The sequence below is a fragment of the Schistocerca americana genome, chromosome 1 (genome assembly GCF_021461395.2).
Source record: "Schistocerca americana isolate TAMUIC-IGC-003095 chromosome 1, iqSchAmer2.1, whole genome shotgun sequence".
Lineage (NCBI taxonomy): Eukaryota > Metazoa > Arthropoda > Insecta > Orthoptera > Acrididae > Schistocerca > Schistocerca americana.
In genome coordinates this window covers 1,114,966,802-1,114,979,966 of record NC_060119.1, presented here as the reverse complement: position 1 = coordinate 1,114,979,966, position 13,165 = coordinate 1,114,966,802, and the positions used below count along the sequence as shown (strand labels likewise).

Genomic DNA, 13,165 nt, shown 5'->3' with positions numbered 1-13,165 from the left:
ATTGGCTGCCTTTCTCTGTTCTCAGCAGTCGCTTTGACTGGAAGCCCATCCATATTGGTAGCCGAGTGTTAAACACTCCTTGCCGTTTTCGAGACTTATAGATTTCATGGCACTTCATTTTGCAAAAGCCACTGACAAAGTTGATAACTGATGTTTGTAAACGCATAAACCATGGATGTACAGGCTTGTTAGTACCAGGGACCGCAAGCCCCTCACGGTGTCTGCGTAAAGGCCGCACTTTGGACTGGGTTCAAAAGGTCTAAGGTCTCCAACGGCCCGATCTCTCCATTTCGAGGGACAATGAAAGTTTGTAATAAATAAATAAATAAATAAATAAATAAATACAGTAATACAAGAACGAACGGTGAGGGCCGGCCCCCTTGTGGCCCGCACACCGCGGTCTGTACATCAGTGACTTAAACTCTGGTAGTGATTTATTTATTTATTATTGTTAATAAAAAAAGGTTGCAGGCAATCACGCATAACAGCGGACAGGCCTGTCCGCTACCCTCTTTACCAGATCTTTTTTAACGTTCCAAGTCTACAAGAAATGAACTTATTTCTGGCTCTTGTGCCTACATCTACACTACATCTACACTCTGCAAACCTCCGTGAGCGTATGACAGAGGGTACGTCCCATTGTACGAGTTATTATGGTTTCATCCTGTTCCATACACGTATGGAACGTGGGAAGAATGAATGTTTTGAATGCCTCTGTGTGTGTGCAGTAATTATTCTGATCTTATCCTCACGATCTCTATGTGAGCGATACGTACGGGGTTGTTGTATATTCCTAGCCCCAAATATTGCCACCCCAAAACAGCGGCAAGGAACCTCCACTTTGCTGCACTCGTTGGACAGTGTGTCTAAGGTGTTCAGCCTGACCGGGTTGCCTCCAAACACATCTCCGATGATAGTCTGGTTGAAGGCATATGCGACACTCATCGGTGAAGAGAACGTGATGGCAATTCTGAGCGACCCACTTGGCATGTTGGGCCTATCTGTACAGCGCTGCATGATGTCGTGGTCGCACAGATGGACCTCGCCATGGACGTCGGGAGTGAAGTTGTGCATAATGCAGTGTACTGCGCACAGTTTGAGTCGTAACACGACGTCCTGTGACTGCATGAAAAGCGTTATTCAACATGGTGGCGTTGATGTCAGGGTTCCTCCGAGCCATAATCCGCAGGTAGCGGTCATCCACTGCCGTAGTAGCCCTTGGGCGGCCTGAGCGAGGTATGTCATCGACAGTGCCTGTCTCTCTGTATCTCCTCCATGTCCGACCAACATTGCTTTGGTTCACACCGAGACGCCTGGACACTTCCCTTGTTGAGAGCCCTTCATGGCACAAAGTAACAATACGGACGCGATCGAGCCGCGGTATTGACCGTCGAGGCATGGTTGAACTACAGACAACACGAGCCGTGTACCTCCTTCCTTTTAGCATGACTGGAACTGATCGGCTGTCGAACCCTCTCCGTCTAATAGGCAATGCTCACGCATGGTTGTTTACATCTTTGGGCGCGTTTAGTGACATCTCTGAACAGTCAAAGGGACTGTGTCTGTGATATAATATCCACTGTCAACGTCTTTCTTTAGGAGTTCTGGTGACCGGTGTGATACAAAACTTTTTTTTGGTGTATGCAAAGTCATTAATGTACAACATGAACGGCAAAGGTCCCAACACACTTCCCTGTGGCACACCTGAAGGTACTTCTACATCTGACAATGACTCTCCAATTGAGATAACATGCTGCGTCCTCCTACCAAAAGTCCTCAATCCAGTGACAAATTTCACTCGATACTCCATATGATCGTACTTTTGACAATAACCGTAGGTGTGGTACTGAGTGTGTGTAGTGTGACAAGAGTGATACGTTTGTTGCAGACGAGCGACCTGTCGGTGTTCGAGACGAACATCCGCTTCGTGGGCGGGCTGCTGACGTGCTTCGCGCTCACGGGCGACGTCATGTTCCGCGACAAGGCGGCGCAGATCGCAGAGCGCCTCCTGCCCGCCTTCCAGACGCAGACGGGCGTGCCCAACTCGCTCGTCAACTTCAAGACTGGGGTGAGTATACGCTCCCAGCTGCATTCGTCGTTCTTGCGACCAAGTCGAGGTTGACAGTTGTTCACTGTACATTTGGATGAAATCTCACAGAGGTTTTGCCGGTAATATTTGTAGCAATTCCTCAGTTATTTTCACTTCAGTTCATTTCGTTATGTACTTAAGAATAAATTTTACCCGTCATTTGCTGCTGAACGTTTATTATACCGGTTTGTGAGGAACCACAATTCTGAAAGAAAAACAGCTGGATAAACAGAAATTTAAAGTAAAGTAATGTGAGATGGAAGAGGGGAACATGTGAGATTGTTACGAATATGGCTGCCGTTTTGGAAGCTGCCATCTTGGACAGAACTCTTTATTTTCGAATGCAGAGGAGATTATCTGACATCTTTCGCATTTTGTTCGTTATTGTTCGTCGTATTTGGTCGTAGCGGATGTCACATGACCTCGGTTGGAGTTCGTTGTTGATCCTTTTATTCAGTTTTTTTGATTACAGAGATCAACCGGCTCTCTGACCGAACATGCTAAGTTACTGTGCCGGCTCATATCTGGCAGATAGGATTACACGAGAAAAACAATGGTCCCTTTTATTTGAGCATAGATTTATTCTTATTCCTATTCTGTCACTTTTTGTATACAACATGGCAATTGCTGATGTAATATACAAAGGCTGCAGGTGTGTTGGACGTGTTGTCTGGAACGTTGTAAGGTCCTTGTTATTTGCATCAAAGAAATTGACTTCACCGACATACCCCCCCCTCCCCCCCAGAGGGCTCACATCTCTTTTTGTGAGTACGTGCTTGGCCAACCACGAGGCCCCTGCCCCTACAATGCTACTTGACGTTCCGTGCTGCAACACTATCCTTCTGCTGTTCTTTTTTCCCCGTTTGCCTTTCCATTGGAAGGTGGTTTGTTATTTTCGACACTCGTTTTCTTCCCTTCTGGCATCCTAAAACTTTTCATTCTTAAGTATATTGTCCCCTTTATTGGGTTTCGACTTGCTACTCCTTTTCCAAAGGAAAAGTGGCCGTGCAGTTAAAGGCGCTGCAGTCTGGAACCGCAAGACCGCTACGGTCGCAGGTTCGAATCCTGCCTCGGGCATGGATGTTTGTGATGTCCTTAGGTTAGTTAGGTTTAACTAGTTCTAAGTTCTAGGGGACTAATGACCTCAGAAGTTGAGTCCCATAGTGCTCAGAGCCATTTGAACCATTTTTTTTGCCTAGGGAAGGTCGCCCAGCGTGGCATATATATAACCTTCTGTGCATTTGTCTTCTTGCGCCCTTTCTTTCTTATAAAGGCTCTGTGCCCAAAAGACGGCATGGTAGCCATTCTGTTGCTGAGGAGAGGGGAGAGGGGGAGTACGTCAAGTACCTGCACGGTGGTAAGCCCCCGACCACGCAGATACCGTACTGTTGGTGCCTCAGCTGTAAACTTCCTACACAAGACAAGGGGTACGTTCCTGTCACAGCTGGGGAACAGGAACTCTAGGCAACAGTTTACTGGCCACATCACCATTGCTGCAGCTGGATGGTGCCCGTGGGGAGAGTCCCCATGTAGACTGCATTGTACCATGGTTCAAGATTTACACATGAGGTGAATTAAACTTTCTTCTGCTGCTGGTCACTATGTCCCAGAGGCTCTTGAGATGTGAAATATTATTGTAATGCAGAGGTATACGGCTCCACGACATTTCCTTCTCTGGCAATGCCGTGGGAAAAGAAAACAGTCTCCTTCTTCAGCATCTATCAGTGACAGGGCTTCCTCTCGGGATCCCTCTCCCCAGCAACCCCCGCACTGAAGGCTCAGTGCCAAACAGTGGCAGAAGGAGCCACGGCCTGTGGGCCACAGTCTGCTCTTCATCTGTCCCCGCACTTTTTGTGAATAGCCCCTTGAACGAACCATGCCTACCAAAGGTTACAAAGGAAGAAGAAGAGTAAGAATTAGGACAAGGCTTCTCCAGTGGCCTCTGAGGCGCCACATCCCTCCACGTAGTCTGATTCTGAGCCGATGTTCATGGATGTGGTTCCATCCCCACTTGTTACAGGCACCGATCCTGCAGCACTGCCAATTCTCGTGGCTACAAGGCACGTGATCATTCAGTAGAATTGTAATGGTTACTACTGTCAGCTGCCGGAACACCATTACCTTACTTCCTCACAAGCAATGCACTTCACTGACGACCATTCTTCAGTGTATTCTGCTAGAACCGTGCCGGTCCGGAGAGGGCATCTGTACTCGTTTTGGATTCCCCTTTGTGCTTCATGGGAAGGAGTACTGGCGTGGGTGCAGACGACCTCAGCAATTACCATTTGCTATGTTTACCCGCCTCCAGGCAGGCCACTACATTAATCCAAAAACTTTCCCCCTTTTCTCCTGCTTGGGAACGTTGGTGCACACAACTCCCTGTGGGGGTGTGCCATTTCGTCTGATAGGGGACTCCTAATTGACCAGTTTCTCACAGACTATGATCTGTGTCCCCTTTAATGCAACACACGGCATCTTTTCAGCTATTGATCTAACAATCTCTTCTGCTATCTTTGATTGTACTACATTGGACACTACATGGCAACCTTTGTGACAGCGACCACTTTCGAGCAGTCGTGTCGTTCCCTTACCACCGCCAGTCTGACTGACTGCCACGTTGGGCAGTTCAGAGTCAAGTCATTTGTATGGATCTGCTGTTACATTCGCCGCCTATCTATCTGTTGGATTGTATTGATAAGGCTGTGCTGCAAGCCATCTCAGACGCAGTTATTCACACTGCTGGAGCGGCTATTCCTCTTTCTACAGATCCCTCCCACCTGTGGCCGGTGTCTTGGTGACATCCTTCACAGACCAAACTTAACACTTTTAAGCGACTTTCTGCGAAGGCTCGCTACCTGATCAAATGCAGTAAGAATCAATGCTGGGAATGCTATGTCTCCTTGCTGGGGAGATATGCCTCTTCGTCCCAGGCATAGGCCAACCTCTGTTGTCTTATGGGCTGCCAGCGATCGACAGCTGTTCTTTGGCTTGCCCTACGGGGTGATCTTTGCACTGATGCATTGATTTTTGTGGAACACCTTGCGGCCCATTTTGGAACAGCGTCAGCATCCTTTTCTTATCCGGCTACCCCTCTGCTGCAGGAGTGGCAAGTTGAGGATATCTCCTTGTGTTTCACTCCGTAATAAGCTGAAACTTATAATGAGCCCTTCATTGACTGGGAACTACTTCAGGCTCTCGCTTTGTCCCATGACACAGCCCCAGAGTCTGATTCCATTCATATTCAGATGACCCAACACCTGAAAGTTCCCCACAGGTAACTTCTCATCAGGAACTTCAATCATATTTAGCTTCAAGCTGCCTTCTACACACAATGGTGAGATAGCATAGCTGTCCCAATCCTTAGTCCAGGGAAGAACCCAGCGTCTCTCGACAGTTACCAGCTGATTAGCCTAACCAACATACTCTGTAAGCTACTTGAAACAATGGTTGCCCACAGATTATGCTGGGTTCCCGAATCTCAATGCTTTTTCTCCACCTGTCAGTGTGGTTTCTGGGAGGGATGATCAACAAACGACCATCTGCTGAGATTGGAAGCAAAAATCCAACAAGCTTTCTCTAAACGCTAACGCTTTATCACAGTCTTTTTTATCTGTATAAGGTGTATGACACCGCTTGGTGTCATCACATTTTACTCACACTCCATGACTGGGGCATTTGAAGCCTCCCACTGATTTTTGTTTGTCAGTTTTTATCCAACCGGTTGTTGCAGATTAGAGTCAGCACCTTACTCAGCTCCCCATGGGTCCAACAGAATGGAATCCCACAGGGCTTTGTGTGTAATGATACTCACTTCCTTCCCACCACCTTAGGGCTGGTGATCTCTGATGGGCGGCTGGTTCCACTCCGTTGTACGTTGACGATTTTTACATTTGGTGCAGCTCCCACTTGGTAGAATCTCCTGAACGCCAGTTCCAAAGTGCCATCTGGCAGGCCTCTGCGTGGGCTCTTTCCCATGGTTTCCAGTTGTCTCCTACAAAAACGTGGGTCATCCACTTTTGCCATTGCACCACTGTCCATTCTTACCCATAACTCTACTTAGGAACCCAGAACCTGGACATTGTAGCACAGTTCTATTTCTTGGTCCTACTTTTTGATAAGAACGTTACTTGGCTGCTCCATATTTGTCACCTGAAGACAAGCTACATCAGGCTCTCTGCTTCCTTGCCCATGCATCTTGGGGTGTGGATTGCGCTACTCCTATCCACATTGACTGGGCCCTGGTTTTGTCCTGACCAGACTGTGGTTGTCAGGTTTATGGCACAGTGGCTCCATCAGCTTTGGAACTGTTACACACAGCCCACCATCGTGGCGTGTATCTGGCCACTGATGTCTTTTGGACTACTGCCGTAGACAGTCTCCTCACCAAAGCAGGGATCTTTCCTCTTCAGACTTGATGGTACCAGCTCTTGGTCTCGTATGTAAACACCATTCAACAGTTCCATGAACATCCCACATATCCCATTCTATTTGCACATGAAGGGTGTCATCCTTGAGATACCTGCCCTCTGATGGGATTTCCAGTTGGAATGCCACTTGCTTCCTTCTGCCAAGGTCTCTATCTTTCCTCTCTGGACTGTGCTCACTGTGTTTTCTTGTGCACTCCCCCTTGGACGGTGCCCAGTTATCAGATTAGGATTGATCTCTTATGAGGACCTGACTTCATTGTCCCCATGACCTTTAGGCGTCTTATGTCCAGTTCTTCAAGAATACTCCCTCTGATGTATGTGAGGTTTCTTGTCTTCAATACATACACAGTTGCCTTCACGTGTTCCCACAGGTCTCTACAAGTCTAATGTACTTAAATCTGGGGAATGTCGTTGTCACTCACCCAGACCTGCATGAGATATCCATATTGAGGGAGACTGGATATCCAGGTGTATCAAGACTGTTAGCCAGTAATACGGGTGTGGCACCATCCTACTGAAAGAAAGTTGGAAATATCCCTCTCTGGACAGCAGCAGCAGGCACATCTTCATTGAAAAACTGTATATAACTGACTATTGCTAGTGCCCAACAATACAGGAACCTTATATTCCACACCAAATCATCACTTTTGATGAGCCAGCTACCTTCAATGCATCCATCCAGTGAGGGTTGACATCTGACCAGTACCTGTGACTCTGTTTCTTTGCCTCTCTGTTCACACAGCAATTGGCTACATTTGTAAGCATTATATAATAGGAGAAAAAATGGTTTTTTACCCAGCAGTTAACCATTCTGAAAACTGACCCCAACAGTCTAGATTGTCCTTAACGAGATGGTGTAAAATTTTCATTCCGCAGAGTTGCCATTTACAAATGACCAAAATTATCTTTATTCATATAAGGCTGACACCAGTTTCTTGAGAGATGGAGTGAGTACTGCACTCTGATGATCCCAGAACATCAGTTGAGTAATTTCCTTCACCAGTAATCTTTTTCATTTGCCCATCTTTCACTTGGTATGCAACAGAGCTAGTTTCACAAAATTTTACAAGAAGTTTCACCAATGCACTGGGGACAATGGTTGATCTTTCTTCATGCTGATGAAATCCTCTACAAGAACAAGTGCTCTTTTCTCCTTATATCAGGATGACCTCACCATTAACCACCATCACCTATTAACACAATCAGCATTCACCTTACGCCTCAGGAAAAAAAAAAAAAACGCCTTGTTATAACTCAAGAATCATTAAAGATATGCTCAAGTGAAAGGCACCAGTGTTTTTCTTGTGTAATTTTCTGTGTGTCTGATATGTTATGTGACCCCTTTCAATTTGAAAATTATGACTTCAGTCCAAGACAGCAGCATCCAAAATGGTCATTGTGTTGGTAACATTGTCTCACAGGTTTCCCCCTCCCCCTCCCCCTCTCTCAACCCATTTCATACCACTTAACTTTAAATTTTTGTTCATCCACCTGTTTTTAATCGTATGTTTCACATATTTTGCATTAGGGTCCATCAGTGGTCTATAAGAATTATATCAAACGCTTTCTATGGGACGTGCAGTGTTTACTGGCAGCAAATTTAGGATACCTTACTACTTAAACTTCTACTATTGTGATTTATCACTTACTTTTGCACTCAATGTTTGATGAGTGTAACAAGTCATTATTTACCTCCACTCACAATAAAGGGTGTATCAAAAAGAATCATCTGATTTTAAAAAATCTTAACTATTATGTTATTTGATATATTTGCATGAACAATGTATTGTTGGAAAGAGCAAACTCTCAAGTTTTACGTGGTTCCTGCTAGTTGGCAGCAGTGTGCACACACTTCAGTTCTAGTGAAAATGGTGTCATAACAAGAGAAAGCATTTTATGTCCTATGTTTTGCACAGTGCAGATCAGTAATAGTTGTTCAGTGTGACTTTCGCACTAGGGATGGTGTGAATCATTCTACATTACAGACACAGTAGACGATGGCATGAACAATTTCCAGAAACATGTTGTTTATGTAAAGGTAAATTGTGGACCATCCCCGAGCGTCTGACACAGACATAGAACACATCTGCCACAGTTTCACAAGGAGTCCGCAGAAATCCGTTTGCCATGCAGCTCAAAAGCTCAATATGCCCCCGATGTCCATCTGGCATGTTGTTGCATTGAAGTTTACACATGAAACCATACAAAATTTGGCTACTGTAAGTTCTTCATGACGGTGACAAACAACGTGTGGAGGCCAGTAATTTCGTTATGGGCCAGATGGAGGATGACTGTTTTCTTCCATGCTTAGTGTTTAGTGATGAGACAACATTCCATTTAAATGGAAAAGTGAACCACCATAACGTGGGAACATGGAGTATGGAACAACCACATGAGAGTGACTCTCCAAACTTTGATATTTTTTGTGCAGTTTCGCAGTGAAAGGTGTAGGGTACATTTTTCTTTGCCGAGACCACTGTTACAGGAAGCACATATCTCGATATGCTTGAGAACTTCATTTTCCCACAGTTGTAGACCGATTCAAACAATCTGATTTACCAATAGGATGGGGCACCGCCTCACTGGCATCTGGAAGTATGGAATTTTTTAAATCAAAGGATTACTGAATGATGGATCTGTTACACTGGACCAAATGATTCAGCCTTACATTACTGGCTCCCAAGATCATTGGACCTGACTGTATGTAATTATTTCTTTGTTGTTTATAAAAGACTCTGTTTATGTGCCTCTGTTACCAACAACAGTGAATGAACTGAGACATCACATAAAAGCAGCTGTGTAAGCTGTAACTCAAGGCATGTTCACTACAGTGTGGGAACAATTTCAATACTGCAGTGACATATGCCAAGCATCTCAAGTGGAGCATTTTGAACACCTATGAAAACATATGAAAAAAACTTCTTGAGTTTCCTGTTCATCAAAAAATAACATTCATTGTATATGTTTATTAGTTTCAGAATATTGACATGCCAAATTGGATGATTCTTTTTCATACACCGTGTGTTTTGTCCTGTCATGTTCTAGACAGCTTCAGGTGAGCCATGAAATACTGGCCCAATTTGCACAATTTATTAAATCACTGTAATGCATCTTGCACATCATCAGTAGTAAAACTGACTATTGCAGTTATCATTAATACAACTGCTTGGTGTGGATATCAGTGTCAGTCTTTGATGGGTCACATGAAAATTTCTGGCAGCTAGTAATATTAAATATCTTGGGTGGTAGTAAACAATGATAGACTGCACTCCCAAAACAATGAGTATTCAGTAAGCTGGAAAAATTTTAAGATCCTCAGCTACTGTCATGTTTCCTAATCCATTTCGTGTCCCCATCAGATCTTCAATACACAGTAGATAAGCTCAATATAAGTTTCCAATTAACTGCTCCTTGCAATTAATTGTAGTTGCCTAGTACCTACATAAGAGCTAATAAGCACACAAAAAGAACGTGAAACATATAAGTGAGTGATAAATCACAATACCACAATTCAAAATAGTGCAATGAAGTAAATATGCTGGTAGGAAACACTAAATTTACGTCTGCATCCATACTCTGCAATCCACTGCGAAGCACGGGGGAGTATCCTAATTATACTAGTTATTAGGGCTTCTTCCCATTCCATTCACAGACGGAGAGTGGGAAGAATGGTTGCTTACATTCCTGTGTGTGCTGTAATTAGTCTCATCTTGTCTTCATCATCCCTGCAGGTGTGAAATGCAGGGTATTAGTGTAGATTCGTAGATTCAGCACATAAAGGTGATTATTGATACTTCGTAAGTAGGCTTTTTAGGATAGTTTGTGTCTATCTTGAAGAGAGTGCCAACTTAGTTCTTTCAGCACCTCTGTGATGCTGTGTCTCATGGGTCAAACAAACATGTGACCTTTCTTGCAGCCCTTCTAAGTATATGTTCAGTATTCCCTGTTATCCTGTGTGATATGAGTCCCATACACTTCAACAATATTCTAGAATGGGCCACACGAGTGTTATGAAACAATCTCCTACAATTGCATTTGTACCAATGAACAAAAATTTACCACCTGATTTACCTATGACTGAGCATGTGTGATCATTACATTTTATAATCCTACAAATTTTAACATCCAGGTATTTGTGTGGGTTGACCAGTTTTAATAGTGACTCACAGATTTTGTGACCATGGAGATCTACACTTTTTTTCATCTTGTGGAGTGAAATTTTAAATTTTGGACCTTTAAAGCAAGTTGCCAATTCTTGCACAATTTTTGTGATCTTATTAATATCTGATCAAATATTTGTGCAGCTATTTTGACAGTTCTTCATTGTAGATAACTGCGTCATCTGTGAAAAGTCTGAAGTTACTGCTAATGTTGCCTGCACGTTCCTTAATATGCAACATCTGCAGCATGGGTTCAAACACATTTCCTTGGGGGGAGGGCACATGTGACGTTATTTCTACATCTGTCAATGACTTTCCATCAAAGATAACACAGTGTGTTTTCTCTACCAGGAAATCCTCAGTCTAGTCAAAACATTTTTGATAGGCTTTTACTTCTGATAATAAATGTGTGTTACTGAGTTTTTTTGGAAAATCAAGAAATATTCATCTATGTGAGTGTTCATTTTGATCAATGGCTTTCAGGATGTCGTGTGAGACAAATGTGAGTTGTGTTTCACATGATCGATGTTTTTGGTATCTGTGCTGATTGGCTGGGACACATACGCATAGAAAAGAGGTCTGTCTTATAACAAACAGGTATAGTGAAATAAAACAGTGGAAACTCCAGGATGGAATAATGACAATATTATGAAAAGGTTAGATTGCTACTCACCACACAGTGGAGATGGTCACAGATAGGCATAACAAAAAGAATATGAAACAAGTAAGTTTTTGGCCAAGACATCTTGTTCCAAATTAGACTACATACACACACATGCATACACGCGCGCCTGTAACCCTTCCGGCCTCAACCTTCATTAGTCATTGTCTATCACCCCTCAGTTCCCTTACCTGTTCATATTCCAGCACTACACAGCTCTCTGTTCCAACAACTCACCTGCTGTCTCTTTACTTCTCTCCTTTTCCACTACCTCTCCTCCTCCCCACCCTCTCTCTAACCCCTCAACTACGCCTATTTGCCCTACCCACTCTCCATCTCATCAAATGATAAGTTGCCACATTTGAAATTGTTTGGGCAAAAATGTATGAAAACTGTAACTGCACAGATCTTTACATATGGTAGAAAACATTTGGTCTCTACAACCTTATTCTTTTTTTTGTTTTTCTTCTTTTTTCCTCTCTCTCTCTCTCTCTCTCTCTCTCTCTCTCTCTCTCTCTCTCTCTCATGGAATAGATACATATAACTTTTTTCTTTCTTTTTTTTTATTTTGTCGTTGTTGTTGTTCTTGTTGTTGCAACTGTTACCATGTTGCATTCCAGAATGAAATTGTTACCATTTGCTCTATTATGTTCCTTTTGATGATAATGGTTACCATTGTGGTTACTGTGTTCCCTCCTGTTGTGGCTATTACTTTGCCAATCTTTCAAAATGTGTGTGCCTATTGTGGTTGTATTTCTCTGTTGTTTCCAAAACTCTATCTAATTTATCTACATATTTCAAAAACTGATCTGTTGTGTCATCTGGCCCATAGACTAGGTCCCTCTGTACCCCAGCAGGTAACCTCCTTTTAAAGCATCAATATGAGTTGAGTTCATCAAAAAGTTTGCTCAAATGAGCTAATTTTTCAAATTGATTTTTTCAAAACTGCTTCATGCTAGTATGCCCTTCCCTGTGATTTGGTCCATTGAGAAATTCATTTTTCAAATTGATTTTTTCAAAACTGCTTCATGCTAATATGCCCTTCCCTGTGATTTGGTCCATTGAGAAATTCACTTTTTATTATAGCTTGTTCTGTTTCTGACCAAAATCTATCTAAAATTCCTTTCTCGAAATCTGTATAGGTTGTGTCATTATTAGTATACTGATTAGCCCAACTTGATGCCTCACTTTCAAGAAACTTCTTGACAAACTTAATTTTCATAATATCAGTCATATTAGACACAAAATTATCTCTGCAGTGCTGCAGAAAATCTACAGGATATAAACTACTTTCACCTGAAAAGTTTTTCAATGGAGTGTTGCAGAACACGGTGCTAACATTGTTTATAAGATTTCTATTAACTACGTCACAGGACAATTCTTCAACCTTTTTTACACAGGACAGACACACTACTTTCTAGGATGCTGGTTTTGTTGTTAATTAATTTTACATTTTCTATGAATTTATTACCTAGACTCTTCGCCTGTGCAACAAAACTGCTTTCAAGTGTCAGTTTGGTATAGACATTAGTCTCCAAAGTCGAAACTGGCTATTTGAATTTTTTTGTCAATAGTTCTTACTTCCTCAGGCACTTTATTGAAAGCAATTTTGTTTTTTTCCCCGTCTTCAGTGATCTCATCTTTAGTTTTGACTTCAGTGTTAAATTTAAGTTCAATTTCTTTCATTTTGGACTCCGCAGACTCTACTCGACCATCTAATCTCTCAATTTTTTGACTGAAATCATTTATTTGAGCTGTATTTTTACCAATACAATCAAATAATGCTCCTATTGAATGACCGAGTTTTGTGAAGTGGTCCTTACTTTCT

At 42.9% G+C, this 13,165-nt stretch overlaps 1 protein-coding gene across 1 annotated transcript in view; it reads left to right on the top strand.

Moving 5' to 3' along the window:
- Positions 1 to 13,165, top strand: part of LOC124618784 (mannosyl-oligosaccharide alpha-1,2-mannosidase IA-like) — a 154,653-nt gene that overhangs the window by 106,346 nt on the left and 35,142 nt on the right. The window contains exon 4 of the mRNA XM_047145376.1: positions 1,889 to 2,068. Within this exon, the coding sequence (XP_047001332.1) occupies positions 1,889 to 2,068 (180 nt within the window). The remainder of the gene's footprint in view (positions 1 to 1,888; positions 2,069 to 13,165) is intronic.